The 22,304-nt window shown below is 37.6% G+C and overlaps 1 protein-coding gene across 3 annotated transcripts in view; it reads left to right on the forward strand.

The window, feature by feature from the left end:
- Positions 1-1,741: 1,741 nt before the first annotated feature.
- Positions 1,742-22,304, forward strand: part of LNPK (lunapark, ER junction formation factor) — a 74,304-nt gene continuing 53,741 nt past the window's right edge. Inside the window, exons 1-5 of one of the 3 annotated variants that reach the window (XM_049615502.1) lie at positions 2,084-2,346; positions 8,715-8,807; position 9,958; positions 10,380-10,421; positions 11,445-11,632. In XM_049615502.1, coding sequence (XP_049471459.1) covers positions 2,216-2,346; positions 8,715-8,807; position 9,958; positions 10,380-10,421; positions 11,445-11,632 — 455 coding nt within the window. In that variant the 5' untranslated portion in view covers positions 2,084-2,215. Of the gene's footprint in view, positions 2,010-2,083; positions 2,347-8,714; positions 8,808-9,957; positions 9,959-10,379; positions 10,422-11,444; positions 11,633-22,304 lie in introns of those variants that run through there. The other 2 variants (XM_049615500.1, XM_049615501.1) reach the window with 2 other exon arrangements.

Here is a 22,304-nt window from a genome sequence, read left to right on the forward strand (position 1 = left end):
CCTTACAAAGTTGTTCAATGAAAAGAGTTAAGGATTCAATACATCTCTCCCTCCCCTTGCCAGGTCAAGCCTCTCCTCTTCTAGGGCAATTACCTATGGAATTTTGTCTCAGGATTAGATTTGGGATCACTGGCAACCATCTAGTTCTGGTCTCCCCTCCCCCCTTTACAACAGACTTTGATGGCCCAGTTAAAACTAGAGAACAAACCATTAGCAAGTGGAGAACATTTCTTCCCTGTTATCTTAGGAAAATATATTCCTGAGGTGAGGAGATATATTTGCATAACTGCATAGGCCTTTAAAAAATATACTTTGAAATAGCATAGGATGAAAATCAAAATGGTTTAATTTTTATATCAAAATAAATGAAATGTTTCATTTTCTTCTAGATTTGTAAAGTGCCTGACCCATAGTACACAAGAAGTAAACTTGGGTTCCCTTCCCGTCATCCTTTCAAGCTTAAAAAGCTGTAAGTTAGGACAAGCGATTCCACAGTGAATTATCTGGTAGCTTCCAGTGTAAGATTTTATTCTTACCAACTAGATCCTATGTTCAGTTTGTTACTTTACATTATTTGTTTGCATTGTCAAAGTTTAAATATAGCACAAACAATTAGTCTTTAAAAATCACGGAAACATTATTTTAATATAATTTATTGTCAAATTGGCTTCCTTACAACACCCACTGCTCATCCCAACAAGTGCCCTCCTCAATGCCCATCACCCATTTTCCCCTCTCCCCCATCCCACCTCAGTTTGTTCTCAGTATTTAAGAGTCTCTTGTGGTTTGCCTCCCTCTCTCTGTAACTGTATTTCCCCCCCTCCCCCCATGGTCTTTTGTTAAGTTTCTGAAGATCCACATGAGTGAAAACATATGGTATCTTTCTCTGCCTGACTTATTTCACTTAGCATAATACCCTCCAGTTCCATCCATGTTGCTGCAAAAGGCAGGATTTCATTCTTTCTCATTGCCAACTAGTATTCCATTGCACATGTAAACCACATCTTTATCCATTCATCAGTTGATGGGCATTTAGGCTCTTTCCATAATTTGGCTATTGTTGAAAGAGCTGCTATAAATATTGGGGTACAAGTGTCCCTATGCATCAGCACTCCTGTATCCCTTGGGTAAATTCCTAGCAGTGCTATTGCTGGGTCATAGGGTAGTTCTATTTTTAATTTTTTGAGGAACGTCTACACTGTTTTCCAGAGCGGCTGCACCGGTTTGCATTCCCACCACCAGTGAAAGAGAGTTCCCCTTTGGAAACATTGTTTTCAAAAGCCTATGTAACAAAAAAAAAAAAAAAAAAAGCAAAAAAAAAAATCCCACGAAAAATGTTTGCACAAAGGGTTAAAACATGTCACGGAGATAAAACACTGACCAAGGCTTTGGCTTGCTTTTCTACCCTTCTCCATTGTTATCTTGTGTGGTTCAAGTATCTTTCCTTATTGGGACTTGTCATTTCCAGTTGACTAGGAAATTGCTCTTTAGCCAGTGTTTCAAATCTGAGGTGAATGCAGCCTGGGTGGTTTATTCGTGGGCCCACGTATCACGACCTGTGAAGGGAGTATCCTGGAGGTAAGAGTTTTGAAATAGAAAACTCAGCTTCTGCCATACATGGGTTTGAAATCAACATCATGTGCCATTTGAAGCTCACCACACACGGGTGAGGTAAGCGTCCTGTCATCAAATGACCCTTTTTGACGTCCATGGGTGATAAGAGCCCCAAGCACTCCTGGAGTCTAGGCTGAATTTTCTCCACTGGCTTGGGAACTGGCCTCTTCTCAGCACTCGCACTGCTGCCGGCTGGATGACAGCTGATCTGGGACTCCTCAAGGCGGAGTCCTTTCCAGACACAGCCGCCTCCACCCTCAACCGCACTCGTCTCTCTCGCGGCCGGTCTAGGACCACCAGGACCAATTTCGGGGTTCTCCTTCTCCAGTGAGACTCGGCAGAACAGGCTTCAAGAGAATCGGGGGCAGAGGACGAGTAAGAAGTAACCGCTATTGGTAAGACTCATAATAAATGGCAGTATACCCCTGAGACACGACGAGGAGCACCCTGCTTAGCCGCGGAAGCCACAGGGACAGGAGGCCTCCGGCCAACCGCCGGACTGGCCCGCCCCAACTGTCCGCTCAGGTCACAGTCACGTGACCGGGGAGCGGCGCGCGCCGGCCGCGGCGCCGATTGGCCGGCGGCGGAAGCGCGGGGTTTGATGGGAAGGAGTTGGCCGGGCCCATCGCTCTGTCAGTGGCGGCTGCTGCCTGCTCGGGAGGCAGGCTGCGCGGTGGCCGCCGAAGCTGGCAGACGTGGACACAAGCGCCGGGCTTTGCCCGCTTCTTGCAGGTAGAACGCTTAAAATGAAGGCAACTGGGGGTGGGGGGCTCGGCAAAGGGGAAGCGCGCCGAGCTTTTCCCTGGGAGATACGCTCCCGGTTCCCCCGCTTGCGTCTCCCAGGCGCCCCCGCCTCATGCCAAGTGGCCTAAGAGCTCTGCGGCGGCGGCTAGTCAAACTCCCGCCGGGCTGCGCGCTAACCAACATCGCCTCCTGCTCCTCTTGATTTCCCAGCCAAGTGGCAGGGCTGACTCTGGAGTGCTAGAGACCCCTTCCCCCCACCTATCCCCGCGAAGGGGAGGTGGTTTCCCCGCCTTGTTCTCAGATTCCGGTGTGGGTGTCTGGGTTGAGCTGAGCATCGGCTCTTTGGCCCGCCTATGTCGAGACGAAGGGTCCGAAGGTTCTACCCTAAGCTAAGCTGTCGCCTTGAGTGTTCTCTGTCTCTCTTTTTTTTCTCTGAGTTGTGCGGAGGCGCCACGAATTGGACAGATTGGGAGGGATCGAAAACTGTCAGTGTCATGCTGCTCGGCCCAGCCATGTGGGCGTGGATTGTGTGCTGCTTAGAGAAGCCTCTCTACAACCGTTGTCCTTATTTGAGGGACGGTGGGCGGTGTAAGGCTGGAGGGCAGGGAGAGGTTGCGTAGGTGTCTTGGGCGCAGCGGGAGGAGAAGAGCAAATCTAAACTACATCCATAGTTTATTTCTTGGGGATGCCTGGGTTGGGCGGAGCCTGCGACTCTTGATCTCGAGGTTATGGGTTTGGGCCCCGCATTGAGTGTGGGGATTACTTACAAATAAACTATTTAAAGAAAATAGTTTAATTTTTTTAATAGTGGGTATGGGTATTGAGAGCTGTGATTGGTGAACTCAGTTTTGCTGATGGTGCCCTCACGGTAATAAAACTGGTGACTCATTGAATTTTCCACGTTCTGCTTTTTTCCCAGTTGGCTTCTGGTTTGTGTCAATTGTTTTCTCCTTTCTCTCTGGCTTGGGTGTCACCGTTGACAGAAATGACCCTGTTCACAGCAGTGTGTGTGCATCTGAGTGAGCTTGGCTTCAGGCATATGTTCAAACTGGCAGGGAATGCTAATCTCTTGTTCTCAGCAGCCCCCATAGTTCCATTTTAGGAGGAAGTTGATTTTGAGCACGTTTTTAAAAACAAGAATGGTGCCTTTAAAATTAGAATTTTAAGTTTCTCTGTCATCTACTAAGATCAGTCCAACACTGTTAATCAAGTTACATGGTGATTATATATTAACTTGAGAGAGAATGTAAGAAAAGAAGTCCTATGACTGTCAAACAGGTATGATTTAATATTAGAAACCTTTCCATATTAAACATAGTCACTTCTTGGAAGTTAGTTCAGAATGAACATCAACTTACCATGAACACCAGAATTAATCAACGTGTAGTAAAGTTACTTTTAGAGGTGTACCTCTTTTCAGTAATTTTATTTTTGAGCAATAAATGTGGTGGTTTGGTATATTTCAGAATTGCCTTTAGCTAGGATATTTGAAAGTTAGAGTTCTAGAACAAATCACTCTTAAGCTTAAACTGAATAGTACAAATAGAGGTACTGTTGATGGTGACGGAATAGTTTCCACTTAGGTTTGGAAGTTGATAAATATAAAAGTTAACTTGCTTTGCTGTTAAAGGCCTGCAAGATTATTTTAATGGAAGAACCTGCAGGATATGTTGTTTTATTTTTTTAATGTTAAAGTAAATGGAAGCAAAACATTTTCAGTTAAAATACAAACTGTAACTTATTTTTCCCATTTTAAAATGATGAAAACAGATACTTTATGAGTTTAGAAAGAAAGGTGTTTGTATGAGGAGTATTGCTTTCTGATAATAGTAATAATAGTGGCTACAGTTTATTATGTGCATACTAGTTGGACACTGTGTCAGGTGATACATCATTTCACTTAATTCATACAATAATTCTGTAAAGTGCAGATATCTTCACCACTCTACAGATGTGGAAACTGAGGTTTAGAGAGTTTAATTTACCTAAGATCACATTGCTAGTATGTGGTTGAGCCATATTTGGAATCCAGATCTTTTTTACTCCTTTATTTTTTTCATTTTATTTAAAAATTTTTTTTGAAATGTTTATTTATTTTTAGGAGAGAGAATGCCAGTGGGGAGAGGCAGAGAGAGGGGGACATAGGATCTCAAGAAGGCTCGACGCTGACAGCAGCAAGCCCAATGTGGGACTCCAACTTACAAACTAAGAGATCATGACCTGAGCCAAAGTTGGTCACTCAATCAACTGAGCCACCCAGGCACCCTTCCATTATTTAAAATAATTAATTAATTAATTATTTTTGGGGGGAGGGGGAGAGGAGCAGAGAGAGAGGGAGAGAGGGAGAGGGAGAGGGAGAGAGAGAATCCTGAGCAGGCCCCATGTTCAGCGCAGAGCCCTAGCGGGGGTCGATTCTGTGACCCTGGGATCATGATCTGAGCTGAAATTATGAGTTGGATGCTCAATTTACTGAGCCACGCCCCTACTCCATTATTTTAATATGACTTGAAGTAAGCTGAGAATTTAAGAATGACATGACCCAGGATTTTAAATTCTGACACCCAAACCTGAGTGTGAATATCAGTTAACATTGAACATTCAAAACATTGAAATAATATGGTGGGCATAATTACTTACTGGAAAACACATTAGATGCACCCAGCTCTTAAGGTCATGTCAGGTTCCACTGTGATATCAGAGTGGAAAGAGACCGTACACATTTATGGAAGAGTTCTTGGGGACAAGCCACTTGAGATTGAGCCATCTGTCCACTCAAGGGCAAACATTGATTTATGCTTCTGAAAGAAATGGTAGTTATTTGCTTCCCATGTATTTTCCATTTGTTGGAAGAGATGGATTAGGAAATAGCAATGACCACAGCAGTAAAAACAATTTATATTGAGGAATTATTTATGTGTTAGACACTGCTATAAATACTTTAGAATGCATTGTGTCATTCAAGCCGTTCAACATTAAAAACATTTTTTTTAATGTTTATTTTTGAGAGAGAGAGCGCGTGTGTGCACGCACAAGTTGGGGAAGGGGCAGAGAGAGAGGGGGAGACACAGAATTCGAAGCAGGCTCCATGTTCTGAGCTGTCAGCACAGAGCCGGATGTGGTGCTTGAACCCACAAACTGTGAGATTATGACCTGAGCTGAGCCAAAGTTGGTCGCTTAACCGGCTGAGCCACCCAGGTGCCCCAAGCCTTTCAACATTTAAAGAGGGTCCTTAACTATCCCTCTTTTGCAGATGAAGATACTGAGTAACTGAGACATTAAATAGCTTATTTGCCCAAGGTGTCATAGTAAGTAATGGGCTACAGGAATTGGAGTATGGCAAGGAGGGAAAAAGAGTTGGAAAACAGAAGAGGTATGAAATGAAAGCTATAAAGAGTTGATTTACTTAATTTTGTTATGCTTTCATATCTGATGGAAAGTACTACCATTAGTTGTGTATTATAGCAAATCAGCTTCTTTTTTTATTTTAATTTTTTAATGTTTTTATTTTATTTTTGAGAGGGAGACAGAGTGTGAGCAGGGAGGGGCAGAGAGAGAGACAGAATTTGAAGCAGGATCCAGCCTCTGAGCTGTCAGCACAGAGCCTGATGCAGGGCTTGAACTCACAGACTATGAGATTATGTGAGCTGAGCTGAAGTCCGACGCTTAACCAACTGAGCCACCAAGGTGCCCCATAGCAAATCAGCTTCTTAAACAAATACTGGAATTTGATAGGAAAATTGCTGGAACAATGAGTGTTGACTCATTCTTTGATTATGACCCTGAAAGCATGGATATGACATTTAATGACTATTTACCATCATGTTGTTTTCGAGGACAAATTCTAAAGCAGAATACTCTGCTTCAGAAATCTCATAGTTTATTTCATTAACACCATAACAGTTCTCCAAGCAAATAATTGATATTAATTGCAACATTATGCATATATTTCATATTATGCTTACTTAAGAAGTGATATTCAGTAAAAAAGTAAAAGCAGTGCTTGCAGACTTCTAGTATCAGTTCTGCCCCTAACTAGAGCTAGCTGCCAAAACGATTTGGCAAATCATTTAGCTTCTCTTCCATGCAGATTTAAACATTCAGATTTAATCAGACGTGGGCTACATGATCCACTGTACCAACACTGTCTCTTGTGTTTATAACTTACTTTCCACTTCAGTAGCTCTGTTTACCAGCTATTTGAGAATGTCAGAGGTGCTTTCATATATTTTATGTATAAATATTCCAATCTAATTTATATAAAGCAGACTTTGTTTCTGATTTTGTGTTACTGGGAATAACTAGTTTCTTCATAAAAAGCCAAAACTAAAATGCTGTGTCTGGCTCTGCTACGTAGTATTTTTGGGACCAAATTACTTTACTTCCCTAGCCTCAGTTTCCAACATTTGTAAAATGGGATGATAGTAGTATCTAAATAATAAAAGTCATGTAAGGCGTTTGCTTTAGGGTTTCCTAGAGAAATAGCAGTACTTACCAAATATTTAACTGCTATCTTTATTGTTGTCATTACTTTTTTTTTTCAATGTTATTTTAAAGAATTATTTATTTTTAAGTAAACCCTACCCCCAACATGGGGCTCAAACTCATGACCCCAAGATCAGGAGTCCCATGCTCTACCAACTGAGCCAGCAGACACCCCTGTGATTACTTTTAAGTATTAAAAATCCTGACTTGTGATGGCTACAAACTTAACTTGGAGGCATATAATTGTTAGAAACCAAAACATGTAGACCGGTTGTGTGCAAAACACTGTGCTTGACAGCGTACAATTAATTCCCGAATAGTAGAGAATTACTATATGCTTTGAAAATACCAAGTTAAGTGGCTCATGTAAATCCACCCCCACCCCGTCACCTTTCTTAGTATTTTTAGCATCTTCAGAAGGTTTTGAGATCTATTTAATGTTTTAACTGAGAAATTTATACTTTTATTCATTAAAGTTCCAGGATTTCCTAAAACTGCACTTTAGAAATTTGAATACTTAGTTAATATTGAAGGATTAATAATATTTAGGTTGCAACTTAAATGTGGCGGATAACATTCATTATATTTATAAACACCAGAAAATTTCAGGACAGATTATTGGTATATCTGGTACTAGAAATCGCTTTGTAAGTGAAAGTATTTCATAATTAGGCTCTTTGTTACTTCTCTACCCAAGAAAGTCCAAGATGGGTATGCCTTATGCTAATTCCAGTCTATAAATAGTGTCGCAGAGTGAATGTATTTACTTGGTACTGGTATTATTTTGTGATTACATTAATGGTTTTAAAAAATGTAAGAATTATGGCCTAACTTTTTTTTGTGTGTGGAAATGAAGTAGTTTTATACATTGGCAGTATATAACTACACCTGGTAAAAGTGTGTAAATTTGAAAGTATATTTTTACTCTTTCAACTTAAAAGAATAAAAACTTATATAATTATTGACTGGTAAATTGATTTAGAACCTAAGTTTGCTGATACATTTTTATCCATATGGTAATATTATAATACATTTGAGAATACTAGAAAAATGACTGAAATAAGGACATTAGATATACACTAACTGACATGAAGGTCAACTGACTTGAGGGACTTAGACCCAGTTTCAGAGAGAAATGTTTATTTGGGTGTTGGAACAGTAGTGAACAGACCAGAAGTCTGAAGATAGAGTGGTTTTGAATCATGTGTCTTCTGAGCTATTGGGAAAATTGCTGAATGTCTCTTCACTTAATTTTCTTATCTGTAAAATGGTAGTAAGGAAGGCTATCCTGTGAAAAGTGGTGGTATAGTAAGTCTAGTTTACAGAAAATAAAATTAAAGCTCCAGAAGCAATAAATGATTTGCTCAAGGTCACAGGTAGTTTTGTAATCCTTATTTTCTTATTCAAAATCCAGTTGGCTTTCTGTCATTACTTGTAAAATAATGTTATGCTAAGCATTGTAAAATGCTAATTCCAAATAACTAGTTTAGTTGGTAGATAGCTGAATGATAGAGATATTGTATTTAAGCGTGTGGAATGAAAGTAGTTTAATAAAACTTTTCTTACAACATTAGGGGATCTACTGTAAACAACAGCAAATTGCAAAGTAGTATGAATATACGCTGCTAAAATGTCTTGCCATTTAAAAGCCTTTTCAGCTTATTTTTACTTTTAAATATGTCCTGATTTGGAAGAAGGGATTTCTTGAAGGGTAGACTCTATCCCAAGGCTCTCTAAATTAAAATTCCACATAAGTGGAGTTCAGAGAAATTAGTATTGTATGTTATTTTTTGGCAGTATTGCAACATTTATATTTTATAGTGGGTATGCTGTGTGTTTAACCTAAAAATTTTAAATACTTGCTTTTTTTCTAGCTGTGAATTCCTTTGGACAATTGATGATATTTATCATTGTGCCCAGTTTCTAAAAATAAAAGATGGGTGGATTATTTTCTCGGTGGAAGGTAAGTTATTTTTCTTTATGGCCAGTTCTTAGTCTAATATAAAATGTCACATAAACCTATTTGTAAAAGTCTCCTTTGTAGTATAGACTTGAGTAAAGCTTGATATTATCCCTAATTCTATTTAATTTTCTTCCTTTTCTTATGAATTAGAAGAATTATAATTCTTATGAATTATATTTGGACTTTAATAGTTCTGCTTGCCATGTAGGTATGTAATGCCTCTGTTTAAAATAATTGTTTCACTTTGACTTATGAATTATTTTTGTTTATTCATTCATGTGAAAATAGCTATCTTTTCTAGCTTTTTTCCCTTATATTGCCTACATTTCAATTTTATTTGAAAAGTAGTTGAAACTATTATTATTGTTGAAATGGTTGAAATTATAGTTGTATGCTATACAATACCTGATTTTACAGGCTATCTCTTTTTGCTTAAAGCTTGTCATAAATATTTGCTGAAGTTATACTAGATATACTTTTAGGAATTAGAGGCTTAAAACAAAATTTGAAATGTAGTTTGATTTTATTGGTTAAGGCTTTAGAGGAAGTATCTCCAGTTTAGTACTATAAAATATAAAATATATTAATATATGCTCTTTTCTAATATGAGAGGAGATAATGTAATCTCAGACAAACTACTTTGCTTATTTTTAATTCCTTTTTAGTATAATAATGGAGCCTAGAAATGCTTGGTATACTAGTTTTTGGACTGTTATTGAAACTGCTTTGTTTTGGTATTCCATGGACTCCTTGCTCTTTCCTTTAAAACTCTATTACAGTTCTGCTTGAGGATCAAATTTGCCTATTTTTTCTTTGTCTTTGTTAGGTTGAATCATATGAAATTACCAATATTCAACAGTTTTGACTTACATAAAAAGCAATTTCATATGGTTCAACCTAATGTTAACAACTCTTATGGGAACTGCAATGAATTGATATTCATTATCCTCTTATATTATTGAGTACATAATTGGTAAATGGTTTCACAAGTGTTGTATGAGACATTTTGGCTGGTTTTTATTCGGGGTGTATAAAAAATATTTTTAACAAACAAGCTCTGCTATAATGAAGTATTCTTAGGTGCCTTTTTAAAATCTAATCTTCAGAAACGTAGGAATTCAGAATGAAGGTAGCCTATTGATTTTGACTTCCAGAGTCCTAAATGAACTTTTAGCAATAGTAAATCAGACCATCTTTAATCTTGAATTTTTTAATGTAGGAGTTCTTTTGAATAATCATGTCTAAGAAAATTTTTCTTGGAGGAGAATTTCTTTTTCTCTATAAAAGTATGTTCTGGGATTAAGAATGGTAAAAAATGAACTATCAGAGTAAAAGTACTCAGGCTAAAAAGTAAAGTAGGAAAATGCTTGTTTCTTTAATCTTACGTAGTTCTCTTTATAATTATAATTTTTATTTAAATCTAAATGTTATTTATAAATAAATAGGAGTATACATTGTTTAACAATATTTGAAAAAGCTTAATTTTGAATTAAAATGTTCTTTTATGATTTTATAAATCAAAATGTATCTAAGTTTGCAATAACAAGTTTTAATGTCTCATCTGTTTTTATAACAGACAAAACCGTCAACTGTAGAAGTTCTGGAAAATATAGATAAGGTATGTTTTTTAGCTCTGGGGTGTTTTAATTCATTTTAGGTATTACATAAATATTATTATAGTATATGCGTAGTATTTTGGAGACTGGATCTGGTTTGGGAATTAGAGATGATATAGAGTAAGCCTGAGGACTTTAATGTTACATTATTTCAAAAAAATTCAGAGTGAATCAGTGACTTAAGAAGCCTGTGTCAATAGAACCTGTTAGAATGGAATTAGATGCATAGCATGGCATAAATCAATGTTACAGATAGGATAAAGTAGATTATAAGGTGGTCTGCAACAATTTTTATCAGTACACAAACTTCAAAGCTTTTTTTACTTTATATTATCAAAAATGGTTATTCCTTAGGAATATTAAGAGTGATGAATAGATTGAAAGAATCTAGTATGGGTCACTGTTTTAATTTTTATTAATTCCTTTTTTTTTTTTTTTAATTTCATTTATTTATTTTGAGAGAGACAGAGACAGCCCAGGTGGGCGAAGGGCAGAGAGAGAGGGAGACAGAGAATCCCAAGCAGGCTCCACACTGTCATCACGGAGCCTGACATGGAGCATTGAACTCACGAAACTGTGAGATCATGACTTGAGCCGAAACCAAGAGTCGGATGCTTAACCAGCTGGGCCACCCAGGCACCCCAGTTTTTATTCATTCTTTCTTTATATAGCCAGATTTTTTTAGACCTTATAAAAGGGAATTTTTACTTGTTTATTTTAATAAATACTATTTATTGATGTCAATTTCATGCTTGATCTTTGCTAATTTGGTAGGTTAAATACAGTATCTTAATTTTGCATTTAAGAGTAACTTGTCAGAATAGGCATTTCATGTTTTTAGCCTCATTTAAAATTTTCTTTTTCATATGTTCTATTTAAAAATATTAAGGTATTATATTTCATTGACTTTTAATAATTATTTCTTTATAACCTCTCTAAAATGTTAAAATTTTTTGTTAACATTTTGATTTCTTTATGAAATTTGAGATTCGCTTCAATAATATAGAATACTTCTCTCTTAACAGGAAATTCAAGCATTGGAAGAATTTAGGGAAAAAAATCAGAGATTACAAAAATTATGGGTTGGAAGATTAATTCTCTACTCTTCAATTCTCTATCTGTTTACATGTTTAATTGTATACTTGTGGTATCTTCCTGATGAATTTACAGCAAGACTTGCCATGACACTTCCATTTTTTGCTTTTCCATTGATGTAAGTAAATTGTTCTTTTAGTTGACTTTTCCTCTTTTTGACCAGATGGCTTAAATATATTAAGTCTCTCTTTAGTATGAAATAATAATGTCTCAGTTTGAGTAAATTTGTTTGTTTGTTTTTCATTTTGAAAAGTATTTCTTTAAAAAAGTAAACCAACTGTTTTAAACTTTAATTTACAGTTCTGCATATCTGAGGAATCTAACTCAGTGACATTAGTAATAATGACTCTAGGTGGGAATCTTTTGTGATTCTCTAATAGATGATCATGCTTCCCTAGGGTAATAGGGCATAGAGTGGGCATCTCAGATTGTGGGTAGTGGTAATTGAGGGAGGGTTTGTAAAATAAAAAGAACAACTGACCCAGTAATTCCGAATATATTCCATTCATCCTATCTCTCTTCCCCTGTCTTAGTCACTGCTATAAAGCAATTGATCCTTATTATAGAAATATTTTATAATATAGGCCTTTACTGAAAGTGTGTAATGATTGACTTTTGAGACAATTGAATAAAAAATTGGTACCAATTCTTGGTATTTACGGGTACCAATTTTGTAGGTACTAGATTATAATGGTGTATGGTATACAAAAATACAAAATCTTTGACTATAGGTTTTAGACTGCATATATCAATTAGTAAGTATGATGAATGTCCTAAAGAGAAGTGTCACATGCTATGGAAACACTTAATAGAGACCCTAACCCAGTCTGGGATGGAGGTGGGGGTCAGGGAAGAGCCTTTGTATTCATTTTCTATTGTTGCCACCAATTTAGCAGCTTAGAGCAACACCCATCTATTGTATCACAGTTTGTGTAGATCCAGGTGGCTTGACTGGGTTCTCTGCTTAGAGTCTTGCAGGCCTAAATCAAAGTAATCAATCAGCTGGACCGGGATCTTATTTGGAGTCTCTGTGGGGAGAATCTTCAAGGCTTAGTCAGGTTGTTTGCTGACTTGTGCTGTATCTCTCTGACTTCCAATTCTGCCCTCAACTCAGAGAAAGCTTTGTCTTTAAGGGTTTAACTGATTATATTAGACCCACCAGGATAATCCAGGATAATCTCCCTTGCTTAAAATCTGAGTAATACTTAATTATATTTGCAAAGTCCCTTCACAGCAGTACCTAGATTACTGTTTGATTGTATAACTGGAGGATGGAAATCTTGGGGAGGGAGAGAGATAGTTTTAGAACTCTGCTTACCATAGCCTCCCTGAAAAGTGATCTTTGAGTTTGAGATGCAAAGAATGATTATGTGTATTAAGGGTGGTGTGACAGGGGAGTGGATAGTCTGTTAGGGAGAAGGAACAGCATATATAAAGACCCTGAGGTGGATAGACCGTGGAAGGTTTAAAGAATTGAAAGAAGGCCAAAGACTGGATTATAGGGAAAGTCTGGATAGTTAGGCAAGGGATATTTCTTAAGGGCTTCATAGTCCATGATAATGACTTTAGGACTTAATCTAGGAGTGATAGGAAGTCATTGAAGATTTAGAAGGGGTATGGATAAGGGAAGATCTTTATAGGAAGAGAGAACAGAAAATACAAAGGCTGTGTAATGGAAGAGAGCATGACTTATTTGAGGGTCTGTGATGGAGAGAGTGATAGGAAGTATGCTTGCAGAATCAGATAGGTTCTGGATCATGGGAGGGTCCTGGTGCTAGGAGTTTGAATTTCATTTTGGGTGAAATGGGAAGCTTGTAAAGGTTTTAGTGGAAGAATGGCATGATGAGATTTAAGTTAAGAGGCTCATGTGTGCTGCCTGTGGAGATTGAGTAGAGGAGGACAAGGATAGAAACAGATCAGCTAGGGTGCTGTTATAGGAGTTTAATCTAAAAATCCATCTGGATTGGGACATCCCAGTGGCAGTGGAGATGAGTAGATGACTTAGCAGTGTTTCAGAAGTAAAACTGAGACAACTTGATGGGAGGAAATGGAAGGTAATGGAAAAGGAGGAGTCGGTGATATTTAGGTTTTTTGGTGGGTGTAGGATCTCTTTCTTTGGGACTGCTGTAGTAAAAAAAAAAAATGTTTAGTCTGTAGTGCAGGACATAATTTCAAATTGGAACTCCGGGAGATCATACAATTTTAGCTTTTATATGTAGATAAAAGAATAAAAAATTGAGTGCATGCATATTATGAAATAACATCTCTGCCATTTTCTTTATTTTCTTTCTCTTTTGAAATCTTTTGGAATGCTTCTTATCCCAGGTATAGTAGTGGATTTTATAATGCTGAGCCCCCTTCCCTCGTTCCTTTCTAGTTTTTCACTAAAAGAGGGGAGAAAAGAAATTTAGAAAGGGAATAGATGTGATGTTTACTTGATTGAAACATCTTTAAAAAACTTAAAAAAACTCACTTGAGGGCCACCTGGGTGGCTTAGTCTGTTGAGTGTCTGACTCTTGATGTCTCATGGTTGGTGAGTTCTTGCCCTGAATGGGGCTCTGTACTGATATTGTGGAGCCTGATTGGGATTCTCTTTCCCTCCCTCCCTCTTTCTCTCTCTTTCTCTCTCTCTCTCTCTGTCTCTGTCTCTCCCTCTCCCTCCCTCCCTCCCTCTCTCTCTCCCTCCCCCGCCCCTTGCATATGTGCATGGGCTCTCTCTCTCTCTCAAAAATATATAAATAAACTTAACCCCCCCAAACCCACTTCACTTGACATCCATTATTATATAAAAATAGATTTTTTTTTTTTAATTATGAAAGATTTGTATCTAGTTGCAAAAGAATGACAGGGAACTTTACTGTGCTAATTCTAATGGCTGTTCACAAATTGTGATCTACTGGATCTGCTACTATGCTGCAGAAGACTTTTTTTTTTGGCAAATAAATCATATACTAATTGTTCATAAAAGTAGAAAAACTTAATTTCTTTAAAAATGTTTATTTCTTCAGTTTGATCTTTCTACTCTTTTGAGTATGAGGCTTTATTGTCCTTACTGTGTCCTTCTGCCTGTTCTGCATCACCTGCATCTAGTATTTCTTGGTTTGTTAAGCTTCAGAGCCATTTCCCACTTTGTCTCATTCACATTTGTGACCTGGTTCTCAACTGCTGCAGCTTCTGTTTCACTGAGCTCTTCACTTTTGGAAGCATAGACCAGTTATCAAACAAAGAATAGAATTGTCCTTCTGATTGATGGCAATCAAAAAAGCATGAAATAAAATACAACAACGTGAAAGTGGATGCTGTGGTATAAAGAAAGAAGACTTACCACAGGACATTTTCTTTCATGTGAGCTATTGCCTGAGCTTATTCCTGGACCGTTTTCCTTTGCAAACAAAAGTTTTGAGGTCTGGACCAGGGTTTACTTAAAGAAATGGAGGCAGAATTAGTAATAAAATGTATTGTTTTACTTATCACAGTCTACACTGATTATAAAGCTTAGCAATCTACCTGATATTACAGAAAGTGACTCACTTCTGCGTTCCAAATTTCCCAAATGCTTTTACTGGACAGAGCAGTCATGGATTCAGGAATGAGCATATATTGCATAATCATAACTACCTTAAAGTTATCTTTTATGATAGAATGTCAGTACTCTGTATAAGATGCTTTGATGTTTTATTATATCTTCTTTTCAGGATGTAATAAGGAGGAGCTTGGGATGATTCCCAACCTATTATTTTTCTACCTTTCAGATTCAATACTATATTTATATCCCTAATCTTTTCAACTATTACTGAAACAAATTATAATCTAAATGCTGAATTTGTTTCATTGGAATCATTATGGCTATCGTCCAATATGAGGGAAGGTTTAGATTGCAGTTTAAATTTTATATTTCTTGCTTATGCTGGCAGATATGCATTACCTTGGGAATTGGTTCATTTTCTAAGAGTGAACAGCCATTAAACTTTGTCTCTATCCTTAACTAACTCTACAGGCAGTCTTAGACTTTTACTCTTAGATACCTTATTCTTCCAGATTATAACTTTCTAGAAATCTCATTCTCTATAAGATCATTTCAGAGGCTTATTAGCATAAAACTTGACCTTCCCAGAGGATTTAGCCATATTTTCTTCCTCCCTCCCCCCTCCCTCCCTCTTTCTTTTCTTTTCCTTTCTTCTTTCTTTCTTTCTTTCTTTCTTTTTTTCTTTCTTTCTTTCTTTCTTTCTTTCTTTCTTTCTTTCTTTCTTTTCTTGGAGAGTGTGCACCTGCATGAGTTGGGAAGTGGGGGGGGAGGGTGGGGGAGAGAGAAAGAATTTCAAGCAGGCTCTTCTGCTCAACATGGAGCCCAACGTAGAGCTTGATCCCACAACCCTGGGATCATGACCTGAGCTGAAATCAAGAGTTGGACACTCAAGGGAAAAAAAAAAAAAAAGTTGGATGCTCAATTGACTGAGCCACCCAGGAGCCGCAGCTATATTTTCCTTCTGTGTTTGTTTGTTTGTTTGTTTGTTTGTTTTTCATTCCTCTTAAAATGGAGCTATGGGAGGAAAAAGTTAAGCAAAGGACCTGAAGAAGGTGGTCTTGTACCTATTTTTTATGTTTTTTTTTTTTCCTACTTAAATCTAAAGTCATTTGAGGATGGGACTTTGATCTTATACAGTTTTTAACACCTTCTTACTCCCCCTCCTCTCTCACCCCCTCCTCCCAACTCTGATAAAAGATACTTCCTCAATCCAGCAGGAGGGTTGGCAAGCATAATTTGTAGCCTTAAAAAAATTTTTTTTTAACGTTTATTCATTTTTGAGAGAGAGAGAGAGAGACAGTGTGCGTGGGGGAGGGGCAGAGAGAGAGAGAAGGAGACACAGAATCCAAAGCAGGCTCTAGGCTCTGAGCTGTCAGCACAGAGCCAGATGTGGGGCTCCAACTCATGAACCCTGAGATCATGACCTGAGCTGAAGTCGTCCCAACTGAGCCACCTGATGCTCCGTAATTTGTAGCCTTTTGAAGAAAGTTTAACATTTCTTTCATGGTGATCTTATGAGAATACAAAGTATCTCTATACTTTGGCATCAACTATAGTTGGCTCTTAAAGAAGGTTTCTGTGAACATCTGTTGATATTTACTCAAGGATAATCTTTACTAGGAGGTTTTGGTAGGTAAGAAATCATTTTGCAAGCATCCCTTTTGCAATTGATAGATATTTGAATATTGATAGTTATTCACTTGGTAGATTTTTGCATTTAAAGAATTATGTACAGAGACATAATTAAGAGATCTTACTCTTTAATGGGAAGATTTAATATTATGAGATCATTTCTCCCTAAATTAATCTAAAAATGTGTGATCACATTAAAAATACCAACAGTACTTTATTTTTTTATTTTTATTTTTTTCAATATATGAAATTTATTGTCAAATTGGTTTCCATACAACACCCAGTGCTCATCCCAAAAGGTGCCCTCCTCAATACCCATCACCCACCCTCCCCTCCCTCCCACCCCCCATCAACCCTCAGTTTGTTCTCAGTTTTTAAGAGTCTCTTATGCTTTGGCTCTCTCCCACTCTAACCTCTTTTTTTTTTTTTTCCTTCCCCTCCCCCATGGGTTTCTGTTACGTTTCTCAGGATCCACATAAGAGTGAAACCATATGATATCTGTCTTTCTCTGTATGGCTTATTTCACTTAGCATCACACTCTCCAGTTCCATCCACGTTGCGACAAAGGGCCATATTTCGTTCTTTCTCATTGCCATGTAGTACTCCATTGTGTATATAAACCACAATTTCTTTATCCATTCATCAGTTGATGGACATTTCGGCTCTTTCCATAATTTGGCTATTGTTGAGAGTGCTGCTATAAACATTGGGGTACAAGTGCCCCTATGCATCAGTACTCCTGTATCCCTTGGGTAAATTCCTAGCAGTGCTATTGCTGGGTCATAGGGTAGGTCTATTTTTAATTTTCTGAGGAATCTCCACACTGTTTTCCAGAGTGGCTGCACCAGTTTGCATTCCCACCAACAGTGCAAGAGGGTTCCCGTTTCTCCACATCCTCTCCAGCATCTATAGTCTCCTGATTTGTTCATTTTGGCCACTCTGACTGGCGTGAGGTGATATCTGAGTGTGGTTTTGATTTGTATTTCCCTGATAAGGAGCGACGTTGAGCATCTTTTCATGTGCCTGTTGGCCATCCGGATGTCTTCTTTAGAGAAGTGTCTATTCATGCTTTCTGCCCATTTCTTCACTGGGTTATTTGTTTTTCGGGTGTGGAGTTTGGTGAGCTCTTTATAGATTTTGGATACTAGCCATTTGTCCGATATGTCATTTGCAAATATCTTTTCCCATTACGTTGGTTGCCTTTTAGTTTTGACCAACAGTACTTTAAAGGTCTTGGCACACTCATTCCATACTTTTGAATGGAAAAATAAACACATAGAATAGTCCTGATAATTCTAAAAAAGGAGAGGAATGAGAAGCAGAGGTCTACCAGGCATCAGATGTATTATAAAACTTCATTGATTAAAAGTTTGCTATAGTGTATAAATAAATAGTATATACATTAATTAAAAGTTTTTACTTATTTTTAAAGTTTTTTTTTATTATGTATTTATTTTTATTTTAGAGAGAGAGCACTAGCAGGGGAGAGGGGCAGAGTGAGAGAGAGAGAGAAAGTGTGCAAGCAGGTCCCATGCATCCTTTACCCAGACTTCCCCAGTGGTAACATCTTGTATGAGTACAGTAAAATATCACAACCAGGAAACTGACATTGATTCAATTCACAGAGCCTATCAGATTTTGCCCATTTTACATGCACTCTTTTGTGTGTGTTTTACATTTCTATGTAGTTTTATCATGTGTAGCTTCATGTCCCTGCCCCACAATTCAGATCCAGAACGGTTCTAAAACCACAAAGCTGGGAGCACTTGGCTGGCTCATTTGGTGGAGCATGTGGCTGTTGATCTCAGGGTTGTGAGTTCGAGCCCCATGTTGGGTGTAGAGATTACTTAAATAAATAAATTGAAAAAAAAAAAACAAGACCATGAGGCTCCTTTTTGCTACCCCTTTGTAGTCATACCAACTCTCCTCTACCTGCCTCCTTAATCCTTGCCACCCACTAATCTGTTTCATATCTGTATAATTTTGTTATTTCAAGAATTATAAAATGAGATCACGTAGCATATAACCTTTTGAAACTGGCCTTTTTCTTTTTTATCTAGCATATTCTTGAGATCCATTCAAGATGTTAAGTGTATCAATGGTTTCTTTTTTATTGTTGAGTTGTATTCCATGGTAATGACATACCACGGTTTATCCATACACTTGTTGAGGGACATTTGGGTAGCTTCCAGTTTTTGGCTATTACAAATAAAGCTTCTATGAACATTTGTATATAGGCATTAGAACATAAGTTTTCATTTCTTTGGGGTATATGTCCAAGAGTGTAATTTCTGGGGCATATGGTAAATACATGTTTAGTTTTATAAGAAACTGATAAATATTTTTTCAGAGGAGATGTACCATTTTACATTTCCACTGGTTGCATATAAATGATCTAGTTTCGGGTGATAGGCATTGAGGAGGGAACTTGTTGGGATGAGCACTAGGTGTTGTATGTAAGCCAATTGGACAATAAATTATATTAAAAAATGATCTAGTTTCTCTGCATCTTTGCCAGCATTTCATATTTCACTATTTTCTATTCTGATCATTCTGATGGGTACGTAGTGATATTTCATTGTGGTTTTAATTCACATTTCACCAATGGTTAATGATGTCAAACTTCTTTTCATGTGTTTACTTGCCATTTATATCTCCTTTTCTGTGAAATATCTGTTCATGTCTTCTATTTTTCTGATTGGATTATTAGTCTTTTTGCTGTTGAGTTCTGAGAATTCTTTAATTTTTTTTAATGTTTATTCATTTTTGAGTAACAGAGAGAGAGAGAGAGAGTGAGTGAGCAAGCATGTGCATGGGGGAGGGGCATAGAAAGAAAAGGAGACACAGGAGCCAAAGCAGGCCCCAGGCTCTGAGCTGTCAGCACAGAGCTGGATGCGGGGCTCGAACCGGGCTCATGAACCGCGAGATCTTGACCTGAGTTGAAGTCCGACGCCTAACTGACTGAGCCACCCAGGCACCCCGAGAATTCTTTATATATTGTAGATATAAGTTATTTGTTGGGCATATGGTTTGCAAATATTTTTTCCCAGTCTGTAGTTTGTCTTTTTGTTCTCTTAATAGGGTTTTTGCAGAGTAAAATTTATTAATTTTTCTTTTTATGCGTTGTGCTTTTGTTATCAAGAACCCTTCCCTGGCTATAGATTCTGAAGATTTTCTTATTTATTTTTTTTTCTGTTTTTTTCCTTCTAACATTTCACATTTAAGTTCATAAGTCATTTTGGGTTAATTTTTTTTTTTAATTTTTTTTTTTTTAATGTTTATTTATTTTTGAGACAGAGAGAGACAGAGCATGAATGAGGGAGGGTCAGAGAGAGAGGGAGACACAGAATCTGAAGCAGGTTCCAGTCTCTGAGCTGTCAGCACAGAGCCCGACGTGGGGCTCGAACTCATAGACTGTGAGATCATGACCTGAGCCAAAGTCGGCCACTTAACCGACTGAGCCACCCAGGCGCCCCTGGGTTAATTTTTATATGAGGTGTGAGGTTCATGTTGAGATTCTTTTCTTCTTTCTTTCATTTTGCACGTGGGTGCTCAGTTGCTCTAGCCCCTTTTTGTTGGAAAGGAATTGCATCATATTTAACACTATGAAATGATCTTTTTCTGGTTTAAGCCTTTTCTGGGGGGGGGGGTCTTGAATTCAACCTTGTGGGGTATTAAGATACAACTCTTGTATTGTTGGTATTTGCCTAGTATACTTTTGCTCTTTGTTTTATTATCTTCAGCTTTCAAAAACTCTTAATTTTAGATTTTAGTTTATGTTATGGAGTTGGGTTTTGTTTTTTGCTCCAGTCTGAAAGTCTTTTGCTCGGTGAGTTTAGCTCGTTTACATTTATTAAGAGGAAAGATGTTGGCCTAGGTTTTGAAACATAACTTTGTATTTTGCTTTTGTGTTTTTTTTTTAACTTAAAAATAAATTTCTAACTATGTGGTATGTTTATTTTTGCCCAGTTATTTGTAGAAGGTTGTATGAGTATGGGGGCATGTCCTCCTACATTCCAGGCTATCTAGAATTTTCCTTACGATCCAGGATTTAATGTGCTAATTTGCTCAGCTTTTATTTTTCCCAGCCAATAGGGTTAGGCAACTGTATATTTTTTCCTAATAACAAAACTTCTTTTCTCCCCTGCTGCCATAGAAACAAAGTTCTTTGTAAACAGGGCACTTCTAATTTTTTTTTTTTTTTTTAACATGTATTCATTTTTGAGAGACACAGTGTGAACAGGGGAGGGACAGAGAGAGAGGAAGACACAGAATCTGAAGCAGGCTCCAGGCTCTGAGCTGTCAGCACAGAGCCCAACACAGGGCTCGAACTGACAGACTGCGAGGTCATGACCTGAGCCAAAATCAAGAATCAGAGGCTTAACTGACTGCCTCTGTAAACAGGGCATTTCTGAATGATTTCTCTTTAAGCTCTCTGCCTTCTCTGTTTCTCTGCTGGAGCCAGATGGAGGAGTTTCTGCCTATGTAGCATGTGTTTCTTACTCCTTTCTTTCTTTCTTTTTTGGAGAGAGTGTGTAAGTGGGGAGGGGCAGAGAGAGAGGGGGAGAGAGAATCCCAACTGAGCCACCCAGGCGCTTCTATCTTATTCTTGTTATAAACATGGGGTTTAGGCTTTTCCACTTTGAGAAGTTTGTCTCGCTCCCTCTTTGTGAGATAAGCAGTTTTCCTTCTCAGCTTGCACTCTTAATCTTCATGATCTCCATGGCTTTTGGGAGTTGGATTTAGCTATATCTTAATTTTACCAGAACAAGAATTTGTGTGTTTTCTTTAAAATTTTTTAAATGTTTATTTATTTTTGAAGGAAAGAGAGACAGTGAACAGGGGAGAGGCAGAGAGAGAGGGAGACTCAGAATCCAAAATGGGTTCCAGGCTCTGAGCTGTCAGCACAGAGCCGGACATGGGGCTCGAACCCACAAACCGCGAGATCATGACCTGAGATAAAGTCGGACACTTAACCGACTGAGCCACCCAGGCGCCCCAAGAATTTGTGTTTTATTCTCCTTGTTGTTTGGAGTATTTCTAAGGAGAGAAGAGGGAAAGGGAAATTATGCCACTATTCTCTAAGTAGGAGTCAGTAGTAATAAATCTTTAGTATCATCACAAAATATGTTGCTTTGTTTTCGTAAGCTGTATCTAATTATTAGGAGAGCAAAGACCTTTATTTTATAGATTTTTGAAGTACCTTATTGTTTTTCCTAAATTTCATTTTAAAAATACAAAAGAATTTCATTTAATTTAGCCTTAAAGGTAAACTATGTGTTCTACCTTTTTAAGTCTTGAAGGAAATGTATTGTTTGATAGTTCATTTTCTCCAGCAATAGTTCTGATAAAAACCAAAAGGAGAATCTATTGTCCACAAAGGGGGATTACTGAGTTTTATTTTGAGGTAAAGAAATACATTTCAATTCTTACAGTTTTTACACTTTGAAAATTATGTACGCTTTTTCAAAATACCCATTTAAGAAAATTTACTGATTTCTTACAGAATTCTGTCACTATCTCTGCAATTCCTTGTCCTGTGTTCTGTTTTCCTATCCTTTTTTTTTCCTATATCATCTCTTTGCTGGCACTGTTTCAGTGGGTTTGTAATGGAGAAATAGTATGAGAGTTT

This window comes from Panthera uncia, assembly GCF_023721935.1.
Source record: "Panthera uncia isolate 11264 chromosome C1 unlocalized genomic scaffold, Puncia_PCG_1.0 HiC_scaffold_3, whole genome shotgun sequence".
NCBI lineage: Eukaryota > Metazoa > Chordata > Mammalia > Carnivora > Felidae > Panthera > Panthera uncia.